Source organism: Hylobates moloch, unplaced genomic scaffold (assembly GCF_009828535.3).
Source record: "Hylobates moloch isolate HMO894 unplaced genomic scaffold, HMol_V3 SCAFFOLD_7, whole genome shotgun sequence".
NCBI classification, from domain to species: domain Eukaryota; kingdom Metazoa; phylum Chordata; class Mammalia; order Primates; family Hylobatidae; genus Hylobates; species Hylobates moloch.
In genome coordinates, this window is record NW_026652282.1 from 43,731,016 (window position 1) to 43,748,142 (window position 17,127).

The following is a 17,127-nucleotide window of genomic DNA, read 5'->3' on the forward strand; positions in this document are numbered from 1 at the left end:
GGGCCGAGACTGCCTGGTGAGTTCACCAAGGCACAATTTTAGTAGCATGGGACGCCTGCTCCACCTCCCGCTGGCTTGAGGGTCCCAGCCCAGACTCACGGGTCACTGGACTTAGGGATGAGAGTGCCCAGTTCCTTGATCCTGTCGTTAATGTTGAATCGCCTGCGACGCTCAACTTTGGAGAGGGGAGGAGAGGAAGAAAGAGTGGGAGAAAGAGTTGTCAATTAGCCAAAAATGGAAAAGACAGAAAGTAGGGAGTTGGGAGGCTGTTGCAGGGAAGGAGTTCCCCATGGGGGGCCAGGACTCGGGGTGAGGCAGGCCTGCACAGCACCCGGGCAATGCACACGCTCTCTGGCTTACTTAGGTTGTGATTGTCTTTCTTCTGCCGTTCCTTCAAAAGGGCCTTTGCCTCGGTCTCTGGAAAAGAGTGGAGTGATCAGGGCCTCTGGGCACAGGAAGGCAAGAAACACATGCAGATGCTAAGGTAGGGTTTGGTAGCCAAAAGCAGGGGAAATGCCTTTTTTAAAAAGTGCCTTCTTTTTACTATTTTAAGCCATGGTGATAGGCTGGTTGTTAAATCCAAGATGAGAGGAAGTGAGAAGTGGGGTGAAAGCAAGACCACAAGCCATATGGGGAAAGAGGACAAACAGCCCCCATTTCCGTATGTCCAAACCATTCGCCTCAGAATCAGGCCCATCTCTAGACCTGGTAGGCACAGGGCTCACCTGGGGTAAAGTGTAGGGCCATGGGGCCAAGACCCTATCACCTACCAGAGATCTCCCGTTTGATGTTGGGCAGCTCAGCTGGGCAGGAGTTGCTGACAGTGATGGCTGGTGTGGCCACGCCTTGACTACTGTACACATCAAGCAGATTCCCTGACACAGGCAGCTGGGGGCAGAGAGGGCAGAGACCCACCAGTTGGGAACAAACCCCAGGCTTGGCTCCTCCTCAGAACCAGGTTCCTGAGCTTCCACATATCCCAAAGATGGGGCACCCTCTAATGCAAGGACTGGCTGACTCAGCACCAGAACCCTTGCTTCTCCTTCAAGGAAAATTCACATGACGACCAAACAGGGAGGACAGAGCAAACCGGACCTACCTTGCTTCGCTGGGAGACTGGAGCCTGCCTGGCCTGCTTATCACTTCCTCCAGTCCCTCATATCCCTCAGTGACCTCTAAAGCCCCTTTCCCAAACCCTGGGGCTGGCTCTGAGAAGAAATGCTGGAAAACCACCCTTCTCAGGTCTTTGTCGACTCTGATGTGACATTCCAGTCCGTTAGCTCCTCCCAGCACAACATTCCAATCCAGCATTCTTGGAACACTCCAACCCAATCTTCTCCGACCTTGGTAAATTGTCATGACAACATTCTATCCAAAATCTGGCCTTCTGGAGAATTCCAACCTAATCTCCAGTCTTTCACTCTGATCAAGTTGTACCATCTTCCACTCTGATCAAGTTGTACCATCTTCCACATCAGGGTCTCCTGCTGCTGTGGACCAAGGTCCTGACTCCAGTATCTTCCTGCACATTCTGTTCTCTCAGGAGATTCTTATCCAACTATTCAATTAGCACTGCTTTATGTCAGCCTAGTTTTTTTTTTTTTTTCTCTCCTTCACACTTTCCTGGATATACTCCAGAGAAGCACACCAATCTGAAGTATACCCAGGGCCAGGTGCGGTGGCTCACGCCTGTAATCCCAGCACTTTGGGAGGCCGAGGCGGGCGGATCACTTGAGGTCAGGAGTTCGTGACCAGCCTGGCCAACACGGTGAAACTCCATCTCTACTAAAAATACAAAACAACAAAAAAAATTAGCCGGGCGTGGTGGCCTGCACCTGTAGTCCCAACTACTTGAGAGGCTGAAACAGGAGAGTTGCTTGAACCCAGGAGGTGGAGGTTGCAGTGAGCCAAGATCACCCCACTGCACTCCAGCCTGGGCAACAGAGCGAGACTCCATCTCAAAATAAATAAATAAATAAATAAATAAATAAATAAATAAAGTATATCCAAATCCCACTTCTTCATGAGTTTTAATCTCTCTTTTTTTTTGAGATGGAGTATCATTCTGTCACCCAGGCTGGAGGGCAGTGGCGTAATCTCGGCTCACTGTAAGCTCTGCCTCCCGGGTTCACGCCATTCTCCTGCCTCAGCCTCCCGAGTAGCTGGGACTACAGGCGCCCGCCACCACGCCCGGCTAATTTTTTCGTATTTTTAGTAGAGACGGGGTTTCACTGTGTTAGCCAGGATGGTCTCGATCTCCTGACCTTGTGATCTGCCCGCCTCAGCCTCCCAAAATGCTGGGATTACAGGTGTCAGCCACCGCGCCTGGCTGAGTTTTAATCTCTTGAACCCACTTCCAGTCTGGTGGATATAAGGTCCCAATCTCTAGCTGTGTCCAGATCAATAAAAAGTTCTGATAAATTAGTCTCATTTTTATACATGCTTCCATCCTATTGATGAGTTGGAGAAAAGCAAAACTACAGCCACTTGGTATGCTCTAAAGCAAGTTATGAGACCAAGCATGGTGGCTATGTCTGTAATCCCAGCACTTTGGGAGGCCGAGGTGGGTGGATGGCTTGAGCTCAGGAGTTCGAGACCAGCCTGGGCAACATAGTGAGACCCTGTCTCTACTAAAAATACAAAAAATTAGCCAGGCATGGTGACACAAGCCTATGGTCCCAGCTACTTGGGAGGCTGAGGTGGGAGGATCACTTGCGCCTGGAAAGTGGAGGCTGCAGTGATCCAGGATTACACCACTGCACTCCAGCCTGGGTGACAGAGCAAGGCCCTGTCTCAAAAATAAATAGGCCAGGCGCAGTGGCTCAAGCCTGTAATCCGAGAACTTTGGGAGGCCGAGGTGGGTGGATCACCTGAGGTCAGGAGTTCGAGACCAGCCTGACCAACATAGTGAAACCCCATCTCTACTAAAATACAAAAATTAGCCAGGCGTGCTGGCGGGCACCTGTAATCTCGGCTACTTGGGAGGCTAAGGCAGGAGAATCGCTTGAACCCAGGAGGCAGAGGGTGCAATGAGCAGAGATTGCACCATTGCATTCCAGCCTGGACAAGGAGAGCGAAACTCCATCTCAAAAAAAAAAAAAAAAAAATTAAAGTAAAAAAAAAAAAAAAATAAAAATAAATAAATAAGTAAGTAAGTAAAGCAAGTTAGGCCAGGCATGGTGGCTCATGCCTGTAATCCCAGCACTTTGGGAGGCCGAGGCAGGCAGATCACAAAGTCAGGAGATTGAGACCATCCTGGGTAACACGGTGAAACCCCGTCTCTACTAAAAATACAAAAATTAGCCGGGCATGGGGGCACGCGCCTGTAGTCCCAGTTACTCAGGAGGCTGAGGCAAGAGAATCGCTTGAACTTGGTAGGCAGAGGTTCCAGTGAGCCGAGATAGCACCATTGCGCTCCAGCCTGGGTGACAGAGCAAGACTTCGTCTCAAAAAATAAATAAATAAATATAATAAAGCAAGTTATGAGACTCTTGGAGTGTTCAAAACCAGAATGTTACAATGGTACATCCCTTGCTCTAGAAAGTTTTATCTACTGACTAGAAGGACTCTGCCTCCTGGTACAGTTCACTTGTTATATTCCAATCACTACGAGATCCAACTACTTGTTATAACCCACAGCAAGTTTGAAGACTTTCGTTATGCTTCAAGGCCGGGCGTGGTGTCTCACACCTGTAATTCCAGCACTTTGGGAGGCCAAGGCAGGTGGATCACTTGAAGTCAGGAGTTCAAGACCAGCCTGGCTCACAGGGTGAAACCCGGTCTCTACTAAAAATACAAAAATTAGCCAAGCGTAGTGGCGTACACCTGTAATCCCAGCTACGTGAGAGGCTGAGGCACGAAAATCACTTGAACCCAGCGAGCAGAGGTTGCAGTGAGCCGAGATCACACCGCTGCACTCCAGCCAGGGCGACAGAGTGAGACTCTGTCTTAAAAGAAAAAAAAAGGTAAAAATAAAACAAAATGCTCCAATCATTACATGGTCTGGTGTATATGTCCCAATGACCTGAATCCCTTGGTACATTCAAGTTGCTATAAGATTCTCATCTCGGCCGGGCGCGGTGGCTCACGCCTGTAATCCCAGTACTTTGGGAGGCCGAGGAGGGCAGATCACGAAGTCAGGAGTTCAAGACCCGCCTGATCAACATGATGAAACCCCGTCTCTACTAAAAATACAAAAATTAGCTGGGTGTGGTGGCACGTGCCCATAATCCCGGCTACTCAGGAGGCTGAGGTAAGAGAATCGCTTGGACCTGGGAGGCAGAGGTTGCAGTGAGCCGAGATCGCGCCACTGCACTCCAGCCTGGGTGACAGAGCAAGACACCGTCTCAAAAAAAAAAAAATAAAATAAAAAAGATTATCATCTCTTGGTACTTCTCACAGCAAAGCCCAAGCACCTTGATATGCCCTACTGTCTCAGTGAACTCCCCACCTGTATCTCTCACAGTCTACATGGCCCACCTCTCAACACACTCCAACAAGGTCCAAGGGCATTGACATACCCTGTTCTTGTCATAAGGCCTCCCTCTCTATCTTAGCACAATCAAGGCAAGGATCTCATATACACACAGCCAGCCTGAGTATGGTCTTGGTGATACAGAAATGCCCTAATTTTCAGACCAACCTCCCATCTCAGGGCCTCACCGTGCTGGGGAGCTGCAGTCCTGTGGTGCCTCCGGGCAGATAGCTGAGCATTTCATCATTGTAACTGGACTCCAGGCTGATGATCTCATCAATGACATCATCAATCTAGGGAAAGAAGTAAATATTATACAGGTTTAGAAGAATTTGGGAGGGGAATGTGGGAGGAGGTTTGGCTGTAGCCTCTTACCTCCTTCTCTGAGCTGGACCCGATGGTGAGCAACGCCATGGGGCTGTTGGGCGCACTACCTGTGGGGCCGGTAGTGTGGGCAGCCTCAGGGGCAGGCAGTGGCTGGGCACTTGCGGGCCCCGGCGGTGGGGTGAGGGCCTGGGAAGCCAGCTTGGGCCCGAGTGTGGTGGACAGGTACTGTTTCACCTGCTGCCGGCGCGCCTGCTGCAGGTGGTAGCGCGTTGGATTCTCCAGGTGGGTCTGCACCTGTGAAATAAGGTAGACAAGGAAAGGGAGGGGACAAGGCAGAACAGGACTCAAAGGGGTGAACTCTGAGCCCCAGCCTGACCCTCCTAACTCATCAGTGCCTAGACTCAGGCAGACAAGCTAGGCCCAGAATCTGAGAACACCCCAAAAATATTGGCGAGTCTCCCCCAGGACCCAAACTCTCTTTCTCAGAAATCCTTCACAGCTGCCAAGATCCACCCATGACTGACATGATCCCTCTTAGTTTCTGGAAAACTCTGTCACAGTCCCCAAAATTCCCCACCTAGTCTCTGACACCACCTAATAGACCTGGGAACCATACAATGCTTCCCAAGACCCCCTAATGGCCAAAGAACTAATATATCCCACACACATGAAGCTCTTCCTACAAAGCCAGGGCCCACTTGGGGCACTCATGAGCCTCCATGGTCCACCAAGACATCCTCATGGCCCCCAATTTCTCCTCCTCGCAATTTCACAAGATCACCTCAGAAACCCAAAACACATGAGACACGAACACAGATCATTTAATCAGTACCAGGGACCTTCCTTAGAGCCCCTAAGACCTTGCCCCCAAATCACCAGCGCATCGAGGCCATCCCTAGCTCCTAGGATCACTCCTCAGTCACCAGGAGCCCACTCCCAGGGCCTCTGGATCTCACCTTACCTTGAGCACCTCCCTGGGCACCTGAGCAGGGGGTGGACGGCCCAATGTGTGGCCCCCACCAGAGACGCCAACCACAGAGATGGCAGGAGAGGCAGGTGCAGGACTGGGGAAGGGAGCCGCAGCGGCCTGTTCCCGACGCTCACGCCTCTCCTGCTCCTGCGCCTGGGCCCGCATTAGCTGCTGCCGCAGCAAGACCCTCGATGAAGAAGATGACGACATGGCAGGGGTCCTGGAGCCCCCTGCAGAAGACGATGCAGAGAGTGTAGCTGGGGTGGCTGGTGTGGCCTGCAGTGATATTGGGAGGCTGTGGAATGGGAAATATGGGGCCATATTTTAGGTAAGCTAAAAGTCTCATCCCAAGCCTAAAGGGTCTTAGTGTGATGGAGCAGACACAGGAACCAGGCCTGTTCTCTGCCTTCCGAGGCCACAATGTAGAAGCAGAGACACAGTAACCAGGCTTGGTGGTGGCTCTCAGGGGTCACAGTCTGATGGGGGACACACTGGAGGTCAGTCTGGTGGGGAAGTTTTAGACTTTGGTCCTTATGGTGAAGCCTAGATTTGAGCCTGTTCAGATATTAAGTGGAGATGCTATTGTTCGGCTCTGCAAGGGGGGGTTTGTCCTATTTACAGGAGAGCAGAAGCAGCAGAATTGAGGCTGTGGCAGCAGAATGTGGATACAGAGGGCTCCTAAGCCCAGTGTGAGGCTACAGAAGCTCTCTGAGCTCCTGGGGGTGGACGTCAGGTGATAGGAGAAGCCCCAGGTTCCTCTTCCTCCCCTGCCTGGGCCTCTGGTCCCAGGAGCTAGTCAGTCTTGAAAACCTCGGAGATTTCACAATACTCTCTTCCTGCCCCTCTTCCACCTCCCCTCCCCTCTCTCAGAGCCCGGGCCGATGACTCAGCACATTTAGACTTCCAAGCTTGGGGAAAGAAGAGACCAGCAGGGGCTCCTCAAGGGCTGAGAGTGGGTGAGCTGGTAGTGTGGGAAGGGACTGAGTTGGGGCTAGAGGCATGTCCCTGCCCACCCGGGGACAGGAGTTTAAGCAGGCCACTCCCTATCTCTGAGCACTCCAGGCCGGCTGGAACACCTGAGGCTGGAACACTTGCATATGAATGGGTGTGCAGGTGGGCTGGGGGCAGGCAGGGGAGGTCTTGACAGAGATACTGGAATCCTAGCTTGGCCACGTACTTTCCTGTGTGACATGCTCTTTCTGGCCCCTAATTTTATCACCTAGAAAACGCAGGCTGGTGAAAGAATGGGTTGGGCTGGTACTGAGGGCCTCTGGCCATCAAGAGGGGAGAGGAGGGCTGAGGAATTGGGAGGGGAATCAGATAGACAAGTCATACACACCTTGAGCGAAGAGGTAAGGGTTGGCTTTTGAGCTCGTAGAAGCTGTCAGGATCAAGGACGTTTTCTAATTCTATGTCAGCAACAATCCCGGATTCCGGAAGCAAAGAGTTCAGGCTGAGGGGGAGGTGGAGTGGTGGTCAGTGATTGAATGAAGGACCTTATTCCTCAGCCCTCCCCTGAGATGGAGAAAGAAAGCGACAGAGAGGGGGAGAACGAAGAGGAGGGCACGAGCCCCTCATATCTGGCCACCTTGCTGGGTACCACACCACCATGAATTCCCACCTCCTTCCCCCATCCCCCCTTTCCCTTCCCCACTGTGTTACTCATAGTCCCTTAGGAGTCAGAATAATAATGCCTCCATCCCAACCCCCAAACTGTAACAACCTGGGTTTGAGGAAAACAATTTAGGAATAACAATTCACTTTATAGAAAGATTCCTGACTTCCTATTCAGAGTTTTCCCAGCCCCCATACCCCCCTACTTTTTTTTTTTTTTTTTTTTTTTTTTTTTTTTTTTTTTTTTTTTTTGAGACAGAGTCTCGCTGTGTCGCCAGGCTGGAGTACAGTGGTGTGATCTCGGCTCACTGCAACCTCTGCCTCCTGGGTTCAAGCGATTCTCACGCCTCAGCCTCCCGAGTAGCTGGGATTACAAGCACATGCCACCACGTCCGGCTAATTTTTGTATTTTTAGTAGAGACGGGGTTTCACCATGTTGGCCAGGATGGTCTCGATCTCCTGACCTCATGATCTGCCTGCCTCGGCCTCCCAAAGTGCTGGGATTACAGGTGTGAGCCACTGCGCCCGGATCTCCTGACCTCATGATCCGCCTGCCTCGGCCTCCCAAAGTGCTGGGATTACAGGTGTGAGCCACTGTGCCCGGCCAACCCCCTGCTATTTTCTTTACAGCTGAAAGTGAGCCCAGGTATATGTGTACACGTGCACGCGTGCACACACACACACACACACACACACAGAGCAAGTAGGGGCATCCCTCAGCATAACAGTCCCTTGTAACACAAACTGAATGCATCACAAAGAGAACTGGGAATAATTCACTTGACGTAAAGATCTACCATTTCACAAATGAGTTTGTCCCAGCCCCAGCCAGAGTTCATGGGATGCCAACACATGCCTAAATATAAAACAGAAATATCAAAGGCTTCCCCTCGCTCCAACAGACTGGATTTACAAGAGGGAGAATTTGGGTGGTTGATCCACTTTATACAAGCATCTTTTCTTACCGGAGGAGCCTGCCCAGCCTTCTCCTGTTTTTTTTTTTTTTGGATAGATGAAAACACACACACACCCCCAACACCAACACCCACTGGCGTACAAAATAAGAAGCCATATACACCCCTCCCTTTAACTATGTCCACTACTGCGATGATCTAGGTTGTTACAGAGGAATTAGAAGACAGTGAATCGATATACAGAAAGGCTCTGCTCAGCCCCAGAGAGCAAGGGACAGTTAACACACACGTGGATGAATATGCATCCTTCGATTTAGCTAAACATTTAGAATGCTGAGAGATTGCTGGTGACTTCACTTGACAAGAATCTTCTCCCCTCCCCAAGGATCTGTCTTCCTTCCTCTCCTCACCCTCAGATGGAGCCCTAAAACCACCCAGGAAGTTGGGAAGAGGAAGCTCGGGGGAGCCACTGAGCTCAGCACAATCCCAGGCACAAAGGAGGCAAAGACCCCCCCTCCGCAGGGCTTACACACCCATTGCACAGAAGTTGGCAGAGATGGGCACTGGGGTGAGCAGGGAGGGCTGGGGCTGCAAAGCCCTTGATGAAAGTAAGGATGAGAAGAGGCCAGAGGGGATCCACCCAGGCAGGGATGGTGCAATCTGTACTGGTTCCAGCTCTACGGACAGATTCAAGATTACCCCCAGGAGCTCGGAGATCGAAAAGAAGATAAAAAGAAAAGGGGTGTGGGGCTAGGGAGTGGGAAGGGCTGAGAGGCTAGAGCGAGTAGCAGCATGAACAAGAGCCTCCTCTGGGTTCCCAAACAAGGTCTGAGGCCTTCTCTGAGCTAAGAGGTAACATCATCACCCTCTGCCTGGCTGGCTGTCTCCCATTCAGGCCCTTAACAGGTGTGGGAAGAGGGCTTTTCCACTATCCTTGGGATCTGCCCCAGCTGGGTAGGCGGGCAGGGGGGAAAGCATTATTCTGGTCAAGTCTTGCTGAATGTTGCTTCTCTTGTTCATTCACACGCACTCACAAGGCTGGTCCGAGGCAGCATATCTGAGATACCTCCAAATCCCTCCAGATTCATGTTATCCCCAAACACAGCAACCAGTCACTGAGAGGGACCAAGCTCCCAAGACAGCACTTCTGTCCCTCAGGACCCCTTCTCCCACACTGAGGGAAAAAGATTCTAGGATTCCCTTAAAACCAGTGCCTCACCTGACAGTGTCCCCTCAAATTCATTCCCCTCATGTACGACTGAAAATCCCCGAATTAAGCCTCTAATCAGAGACCCTGTCTGCCAAGTTCAGCTATCTCAGACCAGTTTCTGGATACTCCAGAATAGGCCCCTCTAGACGCAGTCAAGGGCTCCCCAAACCTGACCCAGACCCCGCTTAATGCACTCCCACGACTCCTTTAATAAAGCCACAATCCAAGCAGGCCACTGCCGGATTCCTTAGGTGTCCCCCTAAGACGGGCGCCCCGACGTCCTCCAAGGCTAGGCCGAGGGCCTCCAATCCCAGTCCGGGGCCCCCGCTGCCCCCGAGATCAGGCCCCCTGGGAGCCCCAGTCGGCACTCCCGGCCCCAGGCGGCCCCGCACCTGAGCAGCTGAGCCGAGTCGGCCGGCCTGCGCTCCTCCAACAGCACGAACACGGCTCGAGGGCCCTCCGCGCTGGCCTCTACGCCATCCCGAGCTGGTTCGGCCGCATGAGACATGACGCCCGGCCCCGGGTGAGCCCTGCCAGGCCGGTCGGGCCTCGGCCCGGTCCCCCTAACAAAATAAGAGTCCCCCCTCCCCCCAGCTCGCCACCGCCTCCTCCTCCGCTAAGCCATGGAGCTAGCACTGCGCGGGCGGGCGGCGTCGGGGAGATGGGATGGGCCGTGAGTCATCCCCCGCCCAGAACGGACCGACGCCCCCCCCTCAACCTAACCCCGGACGACCGCCCTCCTCCCCCTCGTCTTCTTCCCCCTCCTCCCTCCTCCCAGGGATGGGGAAACTCCACAGGAAGTGACCGCACTGGGGATGGACGGCCCGTCTGGCCACGACCCATTAGCGAGGCGGCCAATCGCTGAACGGCGATTCGAGGGCCCACCCTAAGCGACGCCACCGACGCGGAGGAAAAACGCGATTCGGCCCGCCCTCATTCCGAGAAGAAGCACCCAGACCACGCCCTCAGGGGCAGCGACAAATAGGCGAGGGGTGATTTGGTTGAACCACGCCTCTATGTTTGCGTCGCTTTCGGAGCCACGCCCTCTCTTCTCAAATTATCCCTCTGCAAGATATTATTAAGCCGCTCCGTGGGTCCTCTGCGCCTGCGCATCGATGGCCAGTCGGCGCACGGAGGGTCTCCTGGCCAAGCTTTTAGCTGCGGAACCGCGCCCTCTCTCGGCCAATATTTGTAATATCTGAGCCCTAGACCGCGCTCCAACCTCGATCTAGCTGTGCTCTCTCAGCCAAAGCCATAACTATGAGGCAGAGGCAGCTACATTCCCTGAAGGTGCGGGCCAGAAACCCCGCCCTTACGGTGTCCGCAGTCCAGCCGCCCAGCTGGTCTTCCGGGAGTACTCCGCCTGTTCCATGCCATCGAGAGCGGTTGTACTGTGTTCATTGCGCTGCGCAATATGTGCTTAATAAATTCTTGACGGGTGGATGAATCTGGTCCCTTCGGTGAATGACGACTTCTGGAATCACAAAGATCCAGGTTTGAATAGGGAAGGGGACCTCCCCTCTCCCAGCCTCAGCTTTCCTGGCCTGTTAAATGGGGGTCAAAATACCTGTCTGGCAGGGTTGTTCTAAGGATTAAAGATAATGTATGAAAAGTGCTAGCAGGTTGTTTGGCATACAAGAAGCTTCCCCAAATTAGTTGATTCACTCATTTGTTCACTTATTCAACATTCACTGAGCGCTTCTGTATGCCAGACACATGCAAGCCGGCTCGCACACGGCAGAGGGTCTAACCCATATCCTCAGGTGCAAATAGCTCAAAAAACACCCAGACCCACAGCCTTCCCTTCCTCTTTCCTGACGTCCCAAGACCCCACCCTGAGTTGCGCCTCCAGGAATTTCACCGGGCTCTCATTTACCTAGGACCTTCCTGTATTGGCATCATTATTTCACAGGTCTGTCAGTTGCTTTCGTAAACTCATCCATACAAGGGGGAAACCTCTACGTAATAAAGATGACTTCTGGCCGGGCGCGGTGGCTCATGCCTGTAATCCCAGCACTTTGGGAGCCGAGCAATCTCGGCTCACTGCAAGCTCCGCCTCCAAGGTTCACGCCATTCTCCTGCCTCAGCCTCTCCGAGTAGCTGGGACTACAGGCGCCCGCCACCACGCCCGGCTAATTTTTTGTATTTTTTAGTAGAGGCGGGGTTTCACCGTGGTCTCCATCTCCTGACCTCGTGATCCGCCCGCCTCGGCCTCCCAAAGTGCTGGGATTACAAGCGTGAGCCACCGCGCCTGGCCGTTCTCTCTTTTCTTTTTCTTTTTTTTTTTTTTGAGACAGAGTCTCTACCAGGATGGTCGATCTCCTGACTTCGTGACCTGCCTGCCTCAGTCTCCAAAGTGTGATTTACAGGTAGACCCGTCCGACCAAGTAATTCACCCAGGCTGCAGTGCAGTGGTGTGATCTCAGCTCACTGCAACTTCGTCTCCCTGGTTCAAGCGATTCTCTTGCCTCAGCCTCCCAAGTAGCTGGGATTACAGGCATGCTGCACCATGCCCCGTTAATTTTTGTATTTTTAGTAGTGACAGAGTTTCACCATGTTGGCCAGGCTAGTCTTGAACTCCTGACCTCAAGCAATCTGCCTGCCTCCGCCTCCCAAAGTGCTGGGATTACAGGCATGAGGCACGGCACCTGCCCCCTCACCCATTTTTTTTGTTTGTTTTTTGAGTCAAGGTCTCACTCTCACCCAGGCTGGAGTGCAGTGGCATGATCATGGCTTAGTGCAGCCTCCATCTCCTGGACTCAAGCAGTCCTCCCGCCTCAGCCTCCTGAGTAGCTGGGACTACAGATGTATGACAGCATGCCTGGTTAATTCCCTGGAACCTTTGAATGCTACTTTATGTGACAAAAAGACTTTGCAGGTGTGATTAAGTTAAGGATTTTGAGATGAGGAGATTGTTCTGGATTAGCTGGTAGACCCTAACTGTAATCCTAAATGTTCTTATAAGAGGTAGGCAGAAGCAAATTTGACTGACAGAAAAGGAGGAGGCAATTTGACCATGGAGGCAGACTGTAGTGATATGACTGCCAAAAGCCAAAGAATGCCTGAAGAGGCAACAGATAGTCCTTTTTGTTTGTTTGTTCGTTTGTTTGTTTGAGATGGAATCTCACTCTGTCACCCAGGCTAGAGTGCAATGGTGCAGTCTCGGCTCACTGCAACCTCTGCCTCCTGGGTTCAAGCGGTTCTCCTGCCTCAGCCTCCCAAGTAGCTGGGACTACAGGCGCCCGCCACCATGCCTGATTAATTTTTGTATTTTTAGTAGAGACAGGTTTTCGCCATGTTGGCCAGGCTGGTCTGGAATTCCTGACTTCAGGTGATCCACCCGCCTCGGCCTTCCAAAGTGCTGGCATTACAGGTGTGAGCCACCTCACCTGGCCTAAGGACAATTTTTCCATGGAGTGTGGTGGGGGATGGTTTCGGAATGAAACTGTTCCACCTCAGATGATCAGGCATTAGTTAGATTCTCATAAGGAGAATCTTGTAAGCATGTAACCTGGATCCCTTGCATGCACAGTTCACAATAGGGTTTGCTCTCCTATGAGAATCTAATGCCACTGCTGCTGTGACAGAAGCTTGAGCTCAGGAGTTAATGCTTGCTTGCCTGCGCCACTCAGGCCCCTAACAGGCCACTGACTAGTACTTGTCCTTGGCCCAGGGTTTGGAGGTCCCTGCCTTATAGCCTCCAGAGGGAGTGCAGCTCTGCTGACACCTTAATTTTGGCCCAGTGCAACTGATTTTAGACTTCTGGCCCTTAAAACTGTGAAAGAATACATTTCTGTTTTTTGTTTTTTTGTTTTTAAGAGAGGTAGCTATTTATTTATTTATTTAGAGATGGAGTCTCGCTCTATCGCCCAGGCTGGAGTGCAGTGGCGTGATCTTGACTCACTGCAACCTCCACCTCCCAGGTTCAAGCAATTCTCCCACCTCGGCCTCCCTAGTAGCTGGGACTACACCATGCCCCTGGGCCTCCCAAAGTGGTGGTATTACAGGGGTGAGCCACCACGAATTTCTGTGTTTTTTTTTTTCTTTTCGTTTTTTTTTTTTAATTTTCTTTTTCGAGTCTCGCTCTGTTGCCAGGCTGGAGTGCAGTGGCAAGATCTCAGCTCACTGCAACCTCCGCCTCCCAGGTTCAAGCGATTCTCCTGCCTCAGCCTCCGGAGTAGCTGGGACTACAGGCGCTTGCCACCACGCCCAGCTAATTTTATATTTTTAGTAGAGACGGGGTTTCACCATGTTGGCTAGGATGGTCTCTATCTCTTGATCTCTTAATCTGCCCACTCGGCCTCCCAAAGTGTTGGGATTACAGGTGTGGGCCATCGTGCCCTTTGTTTTTTTAAGCCACCAAGTTTGCAGTAATTGTTTACAGCAGCCACAGGGAAGAACTACAGATGACTTTGGGGAAGAGTTGGGGGTCACTGGAAGGACTTAGGGCTACGTTGGGGGTTACCAAGGGCAGTTTGAGAGTATAATTAGAGGCCGTTGGAAAGCATTTGGGTGCAGTTGGAGCCATCAAAGGGAAAATTGAGGTGGGATTTGCGGGGTCATTGGAGGGTGGATGGGAGGTATAGCTGGGAGACTGTGGGGAGGTAAATGGGAAATGTTTACAGGTAGCATTGGGTGCTATTAGAGGGCAGTTTAGGGTGTAGTTGGGAGTTCTTGGAGGGTGGTTTGGGTGGCATTGTTGGGAAAAATTGAAAGATGTTTTGTGGGTGTAGTTGCTCATAATTTAAGACAAGGTTGGGGCTGGGCGCAGTGGCTCACACCTGTAATCCTAGCACTTGGGGGAGGCTGAGGTGGGCAGATCACCTGAGGTCGGGAGTTCGAGACCAGCCTGACCAACATGGAGAAACCCCGTCTTTACTAAAAATACAAAATTAGCCGGGCGTGGTGGCACATGCCTGTAATCCCAGCTACTCGTGGGGCTGAGGCAGGAGAATCACTTGAACCCGGGAGGCGGAGGTTGCAGTGAGCAGAGATCTCACCATTGCACTCCAGCCTAGGCAACAAGAGCCAAACTGCATCTCAAAAAAAAAAAAGACAAGGTTGGGCTTGGCGGTCAGTGAAGAGTGGTTTGAGGTTACAGTCTGGGTCTGCAGTTCTGGGACCAAAGGAAGGTAGTTAGTAGGTAGAGTCACGGCTGGGGCTGTTGGAAGGGGAATTTTAGGGGTGGGGTTTGGAATTGTTGGAGAGTAGTTTAGAGTTAGGTTTGGGTATTACCGAAAAGGCATTTTGCGGATATTCTTGGGAGTTGATAAAGGGCAGTTTGAGGATGTAGAGCAGACTGCTGGAAGGTGGTTTAGGGGTGAAGGTGAGGATCGGGAGGGTAGTTTAGTGATGATATTTGGGGATTATAGAGTGGTCTGGGGTACAGTTGAGGGCTGGTAGGTATGGTCCAGTGTGCAGTTTGGGGGTCTGTTTTGAAGTCTGGATGTCAGAGGGGTGTTTTGAGTTGTGGCTGAGGAGCTATTGGTGGGTAATTTGGAGAGAAGTTAAAGATCATTGGATAGACTACTGTTCAGCAATAAAAGGAACAAACCACTGTTACATGCTACCACACGGATGAACCTCAAAAACATCAAGCTAAATGAAAGATGCGAGACACAAAAAATCCACATATTGCATTTTTAGGAAATGTCCAAGAAAGGCAAATTTATAGAGACAGAAAGTAGATTTGTGGTTGCCTATGGTTGAGAATGGGAATGGCATTCAGTCATGAGGGATTTTCTTGGGGGTAATGGAAATGCTCTAAAACTGGGCTATAGCGATTGTTACACACTTTGGTAAAATTTTTGTCTTTTTCTTTTCTTTTTTTTGAGACAGAGTCTTGCTCTGTCGCCCAGGCTGGAGTGCAGTGGCACGATCTCAGCTCACTGCAAACTCCACCTTCCAGGTTCAAGCTATTCTCCCGCCTCAGCCTCCTGAGTAGCTGGGATTACAGGTGCCTGCCACCACGCCTGGCTAATTTTTGTATTTTTAGTAGAGATGGGGTTTCACCATGTTGGCCACGCTGGTCCTGAACTCCTGACCTCAGGTGATCTGCCCACCTTGGCCTCTCAAAGTGCTGGGATTACAAGTGTGAGCCACTGTGCCTCATTTAGGTAAATTTACTAAAGTTGTTGCATTGCACACTTAATCATGAATGACTTTTATGGTACATAATTATCATTATTATTTTTTGAGATGGAGTCTCACTCTGTTGCCCAGGTTAGAGTGCAGTGGCACTATCTTGGCTCACTGCAACCTCCACCTCCTGGGTTTAAGTGATTCTCCTGCCTCAGCCTCCTGAGTAGCTGGGATTACAGGTGTGAGCCATCATGCCCAGCTAATTTTTTGTATTTTTAGTAGAGACGGGGTTTCACCATGTTGGCCAGGCTGGTCTTGAACTCTTGGCCTCAAGTGATCCATTTGCCTTGGCCTCCCAAAGTGCCAGGATTACAAGTGTGAGCCACTGTGCCCAGCCTGGTACGTAAATTATATCCCAGTTAAGTTGTTTTAAGAAAAAAATCACTGAGAGTGCTTTGTAATTTAGGTCACTTAAGTATGATCCAGGGTGCATGTAAGTCTTCAGAGGGCTTAGGGGACACATCTGGGGCCACTGGAGTATGATTTGGGAGCCCAGTTGGGTAACTACAGCAGGATCGTTGGTGGCTATTCAGAGGTACAGTTGAGGACTGTTGGAGAGTGTTTGAGGTGCAGTTTGGGTCAGTGGAGTGTGGGTTAGAGGTGTAGATGGTGCTGGAGGGTGGCTTGAAATGCAGTTGAAAGACCACAGAAAGTGTAGCTGGGTTATATGGCACAGTGATAGGGGCTGTTGGAATGTAATTTTGTGGGGATATGAGGGGAGGTCAATGAAAGGTGGTTGGGTAAGAGGGGTCCATGGAACATGGTTTGGAGGTAGTGTGGGTGACTGTTGGAATTATTTTGTGGTGCAGGTGAGGCCCACGTTAAGGGTAATTAGGAATGTTTGGGCTGGTGTTGGGGGCTCCTGGAGAGCCATTTTGGGTCAATGGAGTATGGTTTGGAGGGTACATGGAGAGGGGTTTGGGGTCAATGGAGGGTGTTACAGGTACACATTGGAAGTAGATAGCAGGTGATTTGCACATGCTGTTTGGAGGGTAATGGTTTCAGGGCTGATTGCAGATGGTTTGATGGAGCAAACTGGGGGTAGTGTAAGGTAGTTTACTGCTACAGCTTGGGTGTCCATAGAGGGTGGACTGGAGGTACCGCTTGGAATCAACAGACAGTAGTTTGGGGATATAATTTGGAGGATAATGGAGGTTGGTTTGGAGTGCATTTGAGGAACAACAGGGAGGGTAGCTGGGGTTTACAGGTGTGGGGATAGCTTACAGAGAGCAGCTTGGCGTACTGCTTGAGGGTCCCTGTGGGACGACTTGAGGTAAGGGGCGCCAGTAGGCTCCCTGAGGGGGCGTGGCCTCGGCGAGGGAGGGCTCCGCCGCCCTCGAGGAAGCGTGTGCGCACGCGCTCCCAGCTTGTTCGCTCCTGGCGCTCCCAGGGCAAGAAAATCGAAGACCCGAGCCGGCGCCTGCGCACTTCGTCTCCACCGCTGCTGTGGTCTCGTGCCCCGCCCCCCGGTCCCCCC

General features: G+C 51.6%; 1 protein-coding gene across 1 annotated transcript in view; it reads right to left on the bottom strand.

Annotated features, from left to right (window-relative positions):
* TFE3 (transcription factor binding to IGHM enhancer 3) overlaps nucleotides 1-10,279 on the bottom strand; it is a 14,171-nt gene extending 3,892 nt beyond the window's left edge. The window contains exons 1-8 of the mRNA XM_032756909.2: nucleotides 9,902-10,279; nucleotides 7,111-7,224; nucleotides 5,763-6,066; nucleotides 4,850-5,095; nucleotides 4,663-4,767; nucleotides 771-888; nucleotides 361-417; nucleotides 100-175 (exon numbers count right to left, since the gene is read on the bottom strand). Coding sequence (XP_032612800.1) covers nucleotides 100-175; nucleotides 361-417; nucleotides 771-888; nucleotides 4,663-4,767; nucleotides 4,850-5,095; nucleotides 5,763-6,066; nucleotides 7,111-7,224; nucleotides 9,902-10,017 — 1,136 coding nt within the window. The 5' untranslated portion in view covers nucleotides 10,018-10,279. The remainder of the gene's footprint in view (nucleotides 1-99; nucleotides 176-360; nucleotides 418-770; nucleotides 889-4,662; nucleotides 4,768-4,849; nucleotides 5,096-5,762; nucleotides 6,067-7,110; nucleotides 7,225-9,901) is intronic.
* Nucleotides 10,280-17,127: the final 6,848 nt, after the last annotated feature.